The following is a 15706-nucleotide window of genomic DNA, read 5'->3' as shown; positions in this document are numbered from 1 at the left end:
CTTGTAACCTTGAGATTGTTGATATGTTTCAACAATTTTGGTTCTCAAGTCCTCAGACAGTTCCATTCTCCTCTTTCTGTCCTCCATGCTTAGTGTGTCACACACAGACACACAATGCAAAGATTAAGTCAACGTCTCCGCTTTTTATCTGGTTTCAGATGTGAGTTTCCTATTGCCCACACCTGTTACTTGACACAGGCGAGTTTCAAAAAGCATCACATGCTAACAAAGTTGATTTCCCACAATATAGGAAAGTGCCAACAATTTTGTACGACCCATTTTTGGGGTTGTGTGTGAAATTATGTGCAATTTGACCTTTTTTTCCTCAGTTTTTTTTTGTTGATGCAATGCACGTAAAGAAAATAAACATTTATAACAAAACATGTGTAATTGCAAACATTATATATAGTGTACACATACACTGGTATATAGCTCAACTTTTGTCACAGTACTCTAAGAGGAATCTAAAAACAGGTTTTTGCTATGCAATCTGAAAGCATTATGATGTAGGGGCTGAGACACCGATTCCAGCGATGTATCACTTACTGGTCTGTTTCTCTGTTGATATAAAAATCAGTGTTTTGTCAGCAGGAGGTTTTCACTAAAGAAAGGACTAGGTGTCTTCTGCCTCCTGGTCCAAACCTGCATTCCACCACTGATAAGCAGCTTTCTGTCAATATACAGTGTGCACAGAAGGCTGCCAATCAGTGGTGTAGCGGGGTTATACACAGCTCAGCATTCTTAGATCTGCTAGATCTGGAGCAAAGAAAACTGATTCTATCCCACCTAAAGTAAGCTAAGTGACATCACTGTAATCAGGTACTCAGCCCCTACCTACATAATACTGTTCTCAGATTACATTGCAAAACATGCTGACGGATTCTCTTTAAATAAAGGTGTAACATGTTACTCATTAGTAGATTTGCCGCCTGTCACGCAGTTTAAACTCCAGCAGAGACAAGTTGAGATATTTAGATCTAATTTATATAAGTTGACATGTAGAAGCTCACACAGTGTGATTGAGGTTTTGATTTTTTATGGAAACAAAACTAGCAATCAAAATCTTGATTTTGAGAAAGCGGCTTCTCAAATCAAGAAGTAAAAGCAACTAATACATTTGAATAGCAGTAGAAGCTCCCAGATAATCCCGAGAGGGAGGAGACCAAACCTGCCAAACACTGCGTTGACATATTTCCTGCCCCCAGATAATCCCGAGAGGGAGAAGACCAAACCTGCCAAACACTGTGTTGACGTGTTTCCTTTCATTGATGAATGATTGCTCATTTTTTTTATTGAAATTGCTTTAAAATAGTTAACAGTCGGAGGTTTTCTATTAAGTTCAGCTGTCATTTAAAATTTCTTTCAATATATTTCAACTCTTGATTGGTAGGCACAGATACCAATGTCTGAACCACTCAGAAGAATACTTTTATTTTTCTAGGAACAACTTTTTTCCACATATTAATCGAAGCAATATTATTACTCTACACTTACCAACTTTTTGGGGAGGTCTTTGTCACTTTCTAAAGCTTTCCACAGTTTTTGCAAACATGCCATCAAGTCATCAAAGCCAGACTGTGCGTTCAGTTCATACAGTAAAGATGAATAACCCAAAACAGCATCATGGAAGCAGGCAACACGATCTACGTCCATATCGTTTTCACCGGCAGAGATGGAGGCCAGATCAACAAACACTTTTAATTCATTGACATCTAAAGAAAAAAAGAAGTTTAAAAATCAATTGGTTCAACAATAAAAAATTTCCAGCAGTTGATCTGACTATTCGCCACGGTAAAGCCTTGGTAAAATTACGAGTAAATGCTACATATTTAAATAAAAAATTGTAAGAGTACCTTCCAATGCTTCCTTAACCCATTGCAAGAAGTCTTTTCTTAATACAATTTCCATCAGGCATTCGATATGTTCATCTTTTATTTCCGATAGGAGCTGTCTCGTTTTCATCACTTCGTCATTTATGCAAGAAAGAGGCTTCTGCTTAAAGTTTTCAAAGTCTTCAGCCTAAAGTAGCCAAAAACAACACAAAAAGAAGCTAAATCAAGAGCAGTCCATGTTCAGAAATTGTGGAAATTCTGTAGATGCGCGGTGTAAACTACATACCAACTTACAGAAGAAAAAAATGAAATATGTCATATTCTAAATACAGTGGCTTGAGAAAGTAATCACTCCCCCCCCCCCCCTTAAGTTTTTTTTACCTATTTTGTTACATTACAACCTATGTTTAAATATTTTTGTAATCTGATTTGCGTATGGTGCATCAAAATACTTGAATAAGATAATGGGTGCACTACTATCATAAATTACATCAATAATTAACAAAACATGGGGTGAATTAACTAGTCTGTGAAGAACATGTATCTGCCCTGATTTGAGACACTTACAAGGTGTATAGTAAGTCCCAAAGCTCAGGTTTGATACCCTTGTCTTGCTTTCTAAATATATATTTTTCTGCATAGGGCCCTACATTTGTGGGAATTGACTCCCATTTTGACAAGGTTAACAAACCAGAGCTTTGGGACTTGCTATACACCTTGTAAGTGTCTCAAATCAGGGCAGAAACATTTCCATTGGTACATCCTTTATAATAATCATTGGTTCCCATACCATCCTAGTGTACTCTGCCGTGATCACACTCAATCTTGATGTAACATGGGTTGTCGTGTAGCATATACTTTTTCTACATATAGGTAACCATTCTACTAGGTCTCACCGGTTAAGGTCTAGTCCTTACATTTGCTTATATTTATAGCCAGTTACTTATTCAGTTGCATATTTGCTCACTTTATGGCCTATTCAGCCTGGCCATTTGCAGATGTTGTTGGTCATGTATGTGTGTTTTTAAATGGGTTATTATTGTCGTTTGAGGTGTAATAAAGGTTTTTTCATTTCTTATATTCTGGATGTGCATGCCATTATTAGTCTAGTCTTTTTCTTCTTTCTGAAGCATCACAATAGTCTAAGCTGTGAAGTGAAGTGAGAAAAATAAAGGCATAAGTTATATTTATGGAATAAAATACCGTATATACTTGAGCATAAGCCAAAGCACCTAATTTTGCCATGGAAAACTGGGTAAAACTTATTGACTCGAGTATAAGCCAGGTATGCATGTCCCCTTATCTCTGTCCTGCTATGTGTGGCTCACCCTGTTGTATGCATGGCTCCCCCGATCCCGCACGGCTCACATCCCCCACCAGGCACAGTCCTACTCACTCTCCTCGTGCGTCGCTGCATCTCGATTGTCCCGGCGCGGCAGCTCTTCCTGTGCTCAGTGGTCACGAGGTACCACTCATTAAGGTAATAAATATGCGCTCCACGCCTATGGGAGTGGAGACGCGTGCATATTCATTAACTTAATGAGCGGTACTACGTGACCGCTGAGCACAGGAAGAGCTGCCGTGCCGGGACAACGAAGATGCAGGGACGGAAATGCAGCGACGGCGTGAGGAGGTTGAGTATGAGGTCTTCTGTTAGCCGGCGGCAGGAGCTGCAGCTGTCACTGTGCCACAGCCGCCAGCCCCTGCTCCGCCGTTCCGGCTTTCTGGACAATGACTTGTGTATAAGCCGAGGGGAGGAGGAAAATCTCAGCTTATACACGAGTATATACGGTAATTAGAAATTGGCATGTGCTTATTTACACACATTTTCTGAAAGGCCACACCATTAAGAGACACCACCAAACACCACCATGAAGACCAAGGAGATCTCCAAACAAGTCAGAAGCAAAGTTGTTGAGAAATACAAGTCAGGGTTGGGTTATAAAAAATATCCCAATCTCTGATGATCCCCCGGAGCACCATCAAATCCATGATCATTAAATGGAAAGAACATGGTACCACAAGACATCTACCAAGAGAGGGCCGACACACAAAACTCTCAGCCTGGGCAAGGAGGGCATTAATCAGAGGCAGCACAGAGGCCAAAGGTAACACTGAAGGGGCTGCAGTTTCCAAGTAGAGACGGGAGTATCTGTCCATACGACCAATAAGCTGTACACTCCATAGAGGTGGTCTTTATGGAAGAGTGGGCATAAAAAAGCCTTTATTTATAGGTCTGGCACCAAACCAACACCCCTCATCACCCCAAGAACATCATCCCCACAGTGAAACATGGTGGTGGCAGCATCATGCTGTGGGGATCTTTTTCGGCAGTAGGGACAGGGAAAATGGTCCAAGACGAGGGGAAATAAGAGGGTGCAAAATACATGGATATTCTTCATCAAAACCTGTTTTTGTCTGTCAGTGATTTGAGACTGGGACAGAGGTTCACCTTCCAACAAGACAAGGACCCAAAACATACTGCTCAGGCAAAACTTTAGTGGTTTAAGGGGAAACGTGCAAATGTTTTGGATTGGACAGATCTTAATCAAATGGAGAATATATGGTCAGACTTGGAGATTGCTGTTCACCAGAGGACACCATCTAACTTGAACGAGCTGGACCATTTTGACTTGATGAATGGCAAAAATACCAGTGGAAAGCTCAGATAGACTTATCCAAAGTAACTTATAGCTGTAATTGCCATAAAGGAGGCTCTATAAAGTACTGACTTTAGGGGAGTGAATAGTTATGCACACTGAAGTTTTCAGTTATTTTGTTTTATTTGTTGTTTTCTTCATAATAAAACGGAAACTAAATATTCACAGTTCTTTACATAAACTGATGCAAACCCTCAAAAAAAAAAAACGTAAAATTCCAGGTTGTGACCTAGCAAAACACATGCAAAACATGAAAAATGCCAAGAGGGTGAATACTTCCCAAGCCACTGTATAAGGAATAGTGTGCTGCATGGTAATAGAGGGAGCAGAACAGAGCAGTGAGCCTTTGGTCAACCCAAGGGTGCACCAAAGCTACTTCATTTGCATAAGAAATAATACTCTTTTTATATATACAAATACGCAAGTGAATACCATAGTACAGAGATGATTCTTATAATTCCCCAAAATTACTGTGTAAGAAGTTTAAATCGAGTTTTTGAGGGTGATAGACTTTCTTAACCCCTTCATGACCCAGCTTATTTTGGCCTTAATGACCTGGCCGTTTTTTGCAATTCTGACCAGTGTCCCTTTATGAGGTAATAACTCAGGAACGGATACTAGCGATTCTGAGATTGTTTTTTCGTGACATATTGGGCTTCATGTTAGAGGTAAATTTAGGTCGATGATTTCTGAGTTTATTTGTGAAAAACGGAAATTTGGCGAAAATTTTGAAAATTTCGCAATTTTCACATTTTGAATTTTTATTCTGTTAAACCAGAGAGTTATGTGACACAAAATAGTTAATAAATAACATTTCCCACATGTCTACTTTACATCAGCACAATTTTGGAATACATTTTTTTTTTGCTAGGAAGTTATAAGGGTTAAAATTTGACCAGTGATTTCTCATTTTTACAACAAAATTTACAAAAACCATTTTTTTAGGGACCACCTCACATTTGAAGTCATTATGAGGGTTCTATATGGCTGAAAATACCCCAAAGTGACACCATTCTAAAAACTGCACCCCTCAAGGTGCTCAAAACCACATTCAAGAAGTTTATTAACCCTTCAGGTGTTTCACAGCAGCAGAAGCAACATGGAAGTAAAAAATGAACATTTAACTTTTTAGTCACAAAAATGATCTTTTAGCAACAATTTTTATATTTTCCCAAGGGTAAAAGGAGAAACTGGACCACGAACGTTGTTGTCCAATTTGTCCTGAGTACGCTGATACCTCATATGTGGAGATAAACCACTGTTTGGGCGCACGGCAGGGCTCGGAAGGGAAGGAGCGCCATTTGACTTTTTGAATGAAAAATTGGCTCCAATCTTTAGCGGACACCATGTCGCGTTTGGAGAGCCCCCGTGTGCCTAAACATTGGAGCTCCCCCACAAGTGACCCCATTTTGGAAACTAGACCCCCCAAGGAACTTATCTAGATGCATAGTGAGCACTTTAAACCCCCAGGTGCTTCACAAATTGATCCGTAAAAATGAAAAAGTATTTTTTTTTTTTCACACAAAATTTCCTTTAGCCTCAATTTTTTCATTTTCACATGGGCAACAGGATAAAATGGATCCTAAAATTTGTTGGACAATTTCTCCTGAGTACACCGATACCTCACATGTGGGGGTAAACCACTGTTTGGGCACATTGTAAGGCTCGGAAGGGAAGGAGCGCCATTTGACTTTTTGAATGAAAAATTATCTCCAATCGTTAGCGGACACCATGTCGCGTTTGGAGAGCCCCTGTGTGCCTAAACATTGGAGCTCCCCTACAAGTGACCCCATTTTGGAAACTAGACCCCCCAAGGAACTTATCTAGATCCATAGTGAGCACTTAAAACCCCCAGGTGCTTCACAGAAGTTTACAACGCAGAGCCGTGAAAATAAAAAATAATTTTTCTTTCCTCAAAAATGATTTTTGGCCCGGAATTTTTTATTTTCCCAAGGGTAATAGGAGAAATTGGACCCCAATGTTGTTGTCCAGTTTGTCCTGAGTACGATGATACCCCATATGTGGGGGCAAACCACTGTTTGGGCGCACGGCAGGGCTCGGAAGGGAAGGCACGCCATTTGGCTTTTTGAATGGAAAATTAGCTCCAATCATTAGCGGACACCATGTCGCGTTTGGAGAGCCCCTCTGTGCCTTAACATTGGCGCTCCCCCATAAGTGACCCCATTTTGGAAACTAGACCTCCCAAGGAACTAATCTAGATGTGTGGTGAGCACTTTGAACCCCAAGTGCTTCAAAGAAATTTATAACGCAGAGCCATGAAAATAAAAAATAATTTTTCTTTTCTCAAAAATTATTTTTTAGCCCACAATTTTTTATTTTCCCAAGGGTAATAGGAGAAATTGGACCCCAAAAGTTGTTGTCCAGTTTCTCCTGGGTACGCTGATACCCCATATGTGGGGGTAAATCACTGTTTTGGCACACGTCGGGGTTCGGAAGGGAAGTAGTGACGTTTTGAAATGCAGACTTTGATGGAATGCTCTGCGGGCGTCAGGTTGCATTTGCAGAGCCCCTGATGTGCCTAAACAGTAGGAACTCCCCACAAGTGACCCCATTTTGGAAACTAGACCCCCAAGGGAACTTATCTAGATGTGTGGTGAGCACTTTGAACCCCCAAGTGCTTCACAGAAGTTTATAACGCAGAGCCATGAAAATAAAAAATAATTTTTCTTTTCTCAAAAATATTTTTTTAGCCCAGAATTTTTTAATTTTCCCAAGGGTAACAGGAGAAATTTGACCCCAAAAGTTGTAAGTTGTTGACCAGTTTCTCCTGAGTATGCTGATACCCCATATGTGGGGGTAAACCACTGTTTGGGCAGATGCCGGGGCTCGGAAGGGAAGTAGTGACGTTTTGGAATGCAGACTTTGATGGAATGGTCTGCAGGCAGCATGTTACGTTTGCAGAGCCCCTGATGTGCCTAAACAGTAGAAACCCCCCACAAGTGACCCCATTTTGGAAACTAGACCCCCCAAGGAACTTATCTAGATGTGTGGTGAGCACGTACAACCCCCAAGTGCTTCACAGAAGTTTATAACACAGAGCCGTGAAAATAAAAAATAATTGTTCTTTCCTCAAAAATTATGTTTTAGCAAGTAATTTTTTATTTTTGCAAGGGTAACAGGGGAAATTGGACCCCAACAGTTGCCCAGTTTGTCCTGAGTACGCTGGTACCCCATATTTGGGGGTAAACCACTGTTTGGGCGCACGTCGGGGCTTGGAAGGGAGGGAGCACCATTTGACTTTTTGAACGCAAGATTGGCTGGAATCAATGGTGGTGCCATGTTGCGTTTGGAGACCCCTGATGTGCCTAAACAGTGGAAACCCCTCAATTCTAACTTCAACACTAACCCCAACACACCCCTAACCCTAATCCCAACTGTAGCCCTAACCCTAATCACACCCCTAACCCCAACACACCCGTAACCCTAATCCCAACCCTAATCCTAATCCTAACCCTAATCCCAACCCTAACCCTAATCCCAACCCTAACCACAACTGTAACCCCAACACACTCCTAACCCTATCCGTAACCCTAACCACAAGCCTAATCTTAACCCTAATTCCAACCCTAACCCTAAGGTTATGTGCCCACGTTGCGGATTCGTGTGAGATTTTTCCGCACGATTTTTGAAAAATCTGCGGGTAAAAGGCACTGCGTTTTACCTGCAGATTTACAGCGGATTTCCAGTGTTTCTTTGTGCGGATTTCACCTGCGGATTCCTATTGAGGAACAGGTGTAAAACGCTGCGGAATCCGCACAAAGAATTGACATGCTGCGGAAAATACAAAGCAGCGTTTCCGCACGGAATTTTCCGCACCATGGGCACAGCGGATTTGGTTTTCCATAGGTGTACATGGTACTGTAAACCTGATGGAAAACTGCTACGAATTCGCAGCGGCCAATCCGCTGCGGATCCGCGGCCAATCCGCTGCGGATCCGCAGCCAAATCCGCACTGTGTGCACATGCCCTAACCCTAACCCTACCCCTAGTTCTAACCCTAACCCTAGTGGAAAAAGAAAAAAAAATATTTTCTTTTTTTTTATTATTGACCCTACCTATGGGGGTGATAAACGGGGGGGGGGTCATTTACTATTTTTTTTATTTTGATCACTGTGATCAAATTATACCTGGATCGAATCTGCCGGCCAGGCGCACTGCGCATGCGCCCGCCATTTTGGAAGATGGCGTCGCCCATGGAGAAGACGGATGGACACCGGGAGCCTCGGTAAGTATCAGGGGGTGGAGATCGGGGCACGGGGGGGGGGGGGGGCGTCGGAGCACAGGGGGGTGGCATAGGAGCACGGGGGGAGCGGACAGGAGGACGGGGGAGCGGAGCACAAGACGGAGGGGAGCGGACCACAGATCGGTGGCTTGGGGGGGGCGATCGGTGGGGTGGGGGGGGTCAGTGTTTCCAGCCATGGCCGATGATATTGCAGCATCGGCCATGGCTGGATTGTAATATTTCACCAGTTTTTTAGGTGAAATATTACAAATCACTCTGATTGGCTGTTGAAAGTGAAACTGCCAATCAGAGCGATCGTAGCCACGGGGGGGTGAAGCCAACCCCCCTGGGCTGAAGTACCACTCCCCCTGTTCCTGCTTTCGGGTCCCCTGCTTTGATGTGCGCTCCGGCGGTTTTGTACAGCTGACATGTGTGCGCAATAGCGGCGGGTGAAATCGCTATTCACCCGCCGCTATTAACCTGTTAAATGCCGCTGTCAAATGCAGACAGCGGCATTTAACTACCGCATCCGGCCGGGCGGCCGGAAATGACGTCATCGCCGACCCCCGTCACATGATCGGGGGTCGGCGATGCATCAGGAAGGTAACCATAGAGGTCCTTGAGACCTCTATGGTTACTGATGCCGGCCTGCTGTGAGCGCCCCCCTGTGGTCGGCGCTCACAGCACACCTGCATTTCAGCTACATAACAGCGATCTGATGATCGCTGTTATGTAGCAGAGCCGATCGGGCTGTGCCTGCTTCTAGCCTCCCTTGGAGGCTATTGAAGCATGGCAAAAGTGAAAAAAAAAAGTTTTTAAAAATGTGAAAAAAATATTAAAAATATAAAAGTTTAAATCACCCCCCTTTCGCCCCATCCTAAATAAAACAATAAAAAAAAAAACACCAAACCTACACATATTTGGTATCGCCGCGTTCAGAATCGCCCGATCTATCAAATAGAAAAAGGCATTAACCTGATCGCTAAACAGCGTAGCGAGAAAAAAATCCGAAACGCCAGAATGACGTTTTTTTGGTCGCCGCGACATTGCGTTAAAATGCAATAACGGGCGATCAAAAGAACGGATCTGCGCCGAAATGGTATCATTAAAAACATCAGCTCGGCACGCAAAAAATAAGCCCACACCCGACCCCAGTTCATGAAAATTGGAGACGCTACGGGTATCGGAAAATGGCACTTTTTTTTTTTTTTTTTAAGCAAAGTTTGGAATTTTTTTTCACCACTTGGATAAAAAATAACCTAGACATGTTAGGTGTCTATGAACTTGTAATGACCTAGAGAATCATAATGGCAGGTTAGTTTTAGCATTTAGTGAACCTAGCAAAAAAGCCAAACAAAAAACAAGTGTGGGATTGCACTTTTTTTGCAATTTCACCGCACTTGGAATTTTTTTCCCGTTTTCTAGTACACGACATGGTAAAACCAATGATGTCGTTCAAAAGTACAACTTGTCCCGCAAAAAATAAGCCCTCACATGGCCATATTGACGGAAAAATAAAAAAGTTGTGGCTCTGGGAAGGAGGGGAGCGAAAAACGAAAACACAAAAACGAAAAAGGGCCACGGCATGAAGGGGTTAAAATTGGATGAAGGGTTTAGGAGTTTCAGCTCCTTAACATATGCCACCCTGTTTTTAAAGGGACCAAAAGTAATTGGACAATTGACTCCAAGGCTATTTCATGGACAGGTGTGGGCAATCCCTTCGTTAGGTCATTCTCAATTAAGCAGATAAAAGGCCTAGAGTTGATTTGAGGTGTGGTGCTTGCATTTGGAAGGTTTTGCTGTGAAGTAAACATGCGGTCAAAAGTGCTCTCCATGCAGGTGAAACAAGCCATCCTTAAGCTGCGCAAACAGAAAAAACCCATCCGACAAATTGCTACAATATTAGGAGTGGCAAAATCTACAGTTTGGTACATCCTGAGAAAGAAAGAAAGCGCTGGTGAACTCATCAATGCAAAAAGACCTGGGCGCCCACGGAAGACAATAGTGGTGGATGATCGCAGAATAATCTCCATGGTGAAGAGAAACCGCTTCACAACAGCCAACCAAGTGAACAACACTCTCCAGGAGGTCGGCGTATCAATCTCCAAGTTCAAAGCAAAAAGAAAAACAGATTGCCGCACCAACCGCTAGTGAAAACACCTGTACATGTGTGTGTGTGTCATATATTCAGCGTATATGCCACTTGCAGAACGTGGGTGCTGCCACAGAAATATAGTCCATGAAATAGCAAAAATGTAGAAAAAAGCGCGTGAGTTATATGACAGGTTCAGTGCTAGAGGTTACCCCCAGTCAACTTTAGATAAAGCCTTAGTCAGGGCTGATAAATCAGATGTCAAATCCTCACAGGGAACACAAAGATAAAAGGCAGAAAATATTTACTTTTAGTTTTACCTTCGGACCCTTGGATTCGGCAATAAGAACAGCAGTCAGGAAGAACTGGCACATTTTAGAAAGAGATCCTGCATTAACTGAACTGGCCAGCAGAGGCCCCTTATTTGCGTGCCGTCGGGGTAAGAATTTAAAAGACATTTTAGTTCATAATAATATCGGTACAACCCGACCTAATTGGCTTCAGGACGGGACCCCTCAAGGTAACTACAAATGCCGTCACTGCAATTTTTGTGGGTATCACATGATTGATAAACTAATAAGGCTAGGTCCTGTCACACAAAGTGCAGCAGTTCATTTCATGCAGGACCACATATGTGGTATATGCCTTGTTCTGCCCATGTGGATTTTACTATATTGGGAAAACTATTAGACCGTTGTTTGTGAGGTTCAGAGAACACTTCAATTCAATCAGCACTGGTAAGGGTGTCCCTCGGTTAATATCACATATGCGTTTACATCATGGATGGGATGCGTCAGTTTTGAGATTTACGGGATTAGAAAGAGTAGTTTTATCTGATCGGGGAGGAGACCATAATAAACTACTTCTGAGAAGAGAGGGGAAGTGGATCATGAGGGTTAATGCTACAGGACCCTTGGGGTTAAACGAGAGACTGGATATGTCAGTATATTTATAATGGAGAGTTGGCAATAAAATATGATGTTGGTTGCACAGTTCATGTTCATAATTTCATATTTATGTAAAATATTTATGTAAAGTGCTTATTCTCACTTTGTTTTTAATCACTTTTATGTTTTTATTAGACTAGTAGGATTGTGATTATGCAGGTGAGTGGGTGGCCACCTGGCGGCAGTTTCCGCTATATAGAGTCTTCCCACTCACACTCTGCATCAAGACCCGAGGAAGCGCAGCAGCGCGAAACGATCGTCGTCTTTTTAGATCACGTTTCTCCCTGCTATTTTTGCATTTGGCATGTGGTACAATAAAGACTGAACATTAGCAGATGGTGAGTGCCCACTTTTTTCTACATTTTTGCTGTATCAATATCCAAATCTACCATAAAGAGAAGACTGCATGAAAGTAACTACAGAGGGTTCAAAGGCTAGACTGGACTTTGCTAAAAAAAAACATCTAAAAAAGCCAGCACAGTTCTGGAAGAACATTCTTTGGACAGATGAAACCAAGATCAACCTCTACCAGAATGATGGAAAGAGAAAAGTATGGTGAAGGCGAGGTACAGCTAATGATCCAAAGCATACCACATCATCTGTAAAACACGGCGGAGGCAGTGTGATGGCTTGGGCATGCATGGCTGCCAGTGGCACTGGGTCACTAGTTTTTATTGATGATGTGACACAGGACAGAAGCAGCCAAATGAATTCTGAGGTATTCAGAGCCATACTGTGTGCTCAGATCCAGCCAAATGCAGCCAAACTGATTGGTCGTCGCTTCATACTACAGATGGACAATGACCCAAAACATAAAGCCAAAGCAACCCAGGAGTTTATTAAATCAAAGAAGTGGAATATTCTTGAATGGCCAAGTCAGCCACCTGATCTCAACCCAATTGAGCAGCATTTCACTTGTTAAAGGCTAAACTTCAGACAGAAAGGCCCACAAACAAAGAGCAACTGAAAACCACCGCAGTGAAGGCCTGGCAGAGCGTCAAAAAGGAGGAAACACAGCGTATGGTGATGTCCATGAGTTCAAGACTTCAGGCAGTCATTGCCAACAAAGGGTTTTCAACCAAGTACTAAAAATGAACAACATTTTATTTAAAGGGAATCTGTCACCCCCAAAATCGTTGGTAAGGTAAGCTCACCGTCATAAGGGGCTTATCTACAGCATTCTGTAATGCTGTAGATAAGCCGCCGATGTTACATGAAAGGAGAAAAAGAGGTTAGATTATACTCACACAGGGCCGGTCCCGCTCCGATGGGCGTCTCAGGTCCGTTACAGCGCCTCCCAGCTTCATTCCATGACGTCCTCTTCTGGTCTTCACGCCGCGGCTCCGGCGCAGGCGTACTATGTCTGCCCTGTTGAGGGCAGAGCAAAGTACTGCAGTGCGCAGGCGCCGGGCCTCTCTGACCTTTCCGGAGCCGCGGAGTGAAGACCAGAAGAGGACGTCATGGAATGAAGATAGGAGGCGCCGGACCGGACCTGAGACAGCCATCCGACCGGACCGCAGCGGGACCGCCCCTGGGTGAGTATAACCTAACCTCTTTTTCTCCTCTTTCAGGTAACTTCGGGGGCTTATCTACAGCATCACAGAAGGCTGTAGATAAGCCCCTGATGACGGTGAGCTTACCTCATCATCGATTTTGGGGGTGACAGGTTCCCTTTAAAATTATTGAATCTGTCCAATTACTTTTGGTCCCTTTAAAAACAGGGTGGCACATGTTAAGGAGCTGAAACTCCTAAACCCTTCATCCAATTTTAATGTGGATACCCTCAAATGAAAGCTGAAAGTCTGAACTTTAACTGCATCTGACTTGTTTTGTTTAAAACTAATTGTTTTAATGTCTATAACCAAAATTAGAAAAATGTTGTCTGTCCAAATATATATGGATGTAACTATTAAAGTACTATAAAAGTAAATCAATAGATTTTAAAGACTGTGTGAAAACAGTGGTAAATTTCTGTCTGCATATATTTCTTCTTCGAATGGTTTGAGGGGATCGGGAAAAATAGTAATGCTGTATAATGCTATGCTAGTGATGCTAGTACTAGTGATGCTAGTAATGCTAGTAATAGTGGATGCTATGCTAGTGAACATAGACAAGCAAATACACAAAAAATAATACTATGACAAAGGCATGGTTTTTAAAGTACTTACAAATTCCAACAATGTATTCAAAGTCTGAAAATTTCCAGAAAGATTTAATAAAGATTTCACATCATCTATGGCCTTTGCTGAGCGGAAGGCTAAGTCAAGCTGGTGATACTGCTCAATCTGCGCCACCCGTTGAGAGATCCATCTTCCAGTGTCTCCATCCAGACGACACAAGCCTTTAAATTCATTGCGTAACTGATTGTATTGATTTTTGAAATCTCTCAAGAAATCGTCAACGACTTCAAACGTGACTTTTCCTGTCTTTAAATCATCATAAATTATTTTACAACGTTCCAGACAGGGAGTAAAGATGCGATCCCTTAATTCTACTAATGTTAACTCAGCGTCATCTTCAAGTTCACTTTCGTCATCAAATTCTTCGATGTTGTCTTGATATACATGCGCTTCTTGTTCCCAGCAAGTAACGAACAAATGACTGTTGATGAAATTGTGCATACAGTGAGCCATAGGCATTAAGTCGGGTGCCAATCCATAGTAAGACACGGAATCTTCTTGGACGCCATTACCAAGAGTCTCTACAGACAATAGCTCATTCAGTTTTTGGGGTCCCAGATTTTGTGAATACTTCTTCTGAACTTCAGAAACATCGACTGCAATTAAAGATAAGAGTGGCCTGATTATAAGTTGATAATATTCATCCAGCTGTAAATGGATATACTTCAGGAAAGGCAATAAATGACTGGAAAGCAAACAATGTACCGTATTAATATAAATTTCATGCGACATATGGCAATACAGCACTCTGCCGTGATTTAGGTCGCCATATGCTGGCAGAGCCTCAATGATCTAGCTCCTGGATTTTCAGCGGCTTAGGCCTCAAATCTAGTCTCCAGCACATCCCCACTATCATGTGAGTGGGCTTAAATGCAGATTCTCTAGGGAACAAGTTTTTATTTTTTACACTCAGCTTATCAGCTCTTATAGGAGAATTATGAAGTCCCTTTAGGTTTCTTTATTGTGATCTTACATCCTGTCCAGAATCCAGTGCCAGCTATGGATGCTTCTGCCAGGACTTTATATTGGGACACAGCGCCAGGATCCTTCAAAGGAAGTCCTACACTCTGTATCCCCCTTTTTGCCATTAGAGTTATTACAGGCAATAACTCCTCACAATCATGCACTGGATCCTGGTTCCTTCCACTCAACTTACATTAATATGCTTGGATACAGCACTCTCTGAACAGCCAGCTTATTTAGCAATGACCTTTTTTGGCTTACCCTCCTTGTAGAGTGTGTCAATGACAGCCTTCTGGACATCTGTCAAGTCAGCAGTCTTCCCCATGATTGTGGAGCCTACTGAAACAGGCTAAGACCTTTTTAAACGCTTAGGAGGCCTTTGCAGGTGTTTTTGGTAATTATTCTAATTTACTGAAATAATGACTTTTGGCTTTTCATTGCCTGTAAGCCATAATCATCAACATAAACAGAAATAAACACGTGAAATAGATCACTCTGTTTGTAATGACTCTATATAATATGAGTTTCACATTTGTATTGAAGAACTGAAATAAGTAAATTTTTTGATGATATTGTAATTTTCTGAGGAGCACATGTAAGTCAAAGGAGACCTATCTAGACTCTTGAAGTCTGTGGTTAAAGCCTTACACCATTTGCTATCCCAAAAAGCTACCCAGGCAGGCATCCCCTTCTATTAGAGGAAAACATAAAGTAATATATTTTCAGCAGTAAACCACTATAGAAAACTAAAAGCTTCAGACACAGCAGCTTGTAGTTTTCCCTAATCAT

General features: G+C 42.2%; 1 protein-coding gene across 1 annotated transcript in view; it reads right to left on the bottom strand.

Moving 5' to 3' along the window:
• Positions 1-15706, bottom strand: part of RNF213 (ring finger protein 213) — a 244566-nt gene that overhangs the window by 98151 nt on the left and 130709 nt on the right. The window contains exons 20-22 of the mRNA XM_077266309.1: positions 13943-14550; positions 1854-2019; positions 1495-1712 (exon numbers count right to left, since the gene is read on the bottom strand). Coding sequence (XP_077122424.1) covers positions 1495-1712; positions 1854-2019; positions 13943-14550 — 992 coding nt within the window. The remainder of the gene's footprint in view (positions 1-1494; positions 1713-1853; positions 2020-13942; positions 14551-15706) is intronic.

The sequence above is a fragment of the Ranitomeya variabilis genome, chromosome 5 (assembly GCF_051348905.1).
Source record: "Ranitomeya variabilis isolate aRanVar5 chromosome 5, aRanVar5.hap1, whole genome shotgun sequence".
In the NCBI taxonomy this organism is placed as follows: Eukaryota; Metazoa; Chordata; class Amphibia; order Anura; family Dendrobatidae; genus Ranitomeya; species Ranitomeya variabilis.
This window is presented reverse-complemented; position numbering and strand designations above follow the sequence as displayed.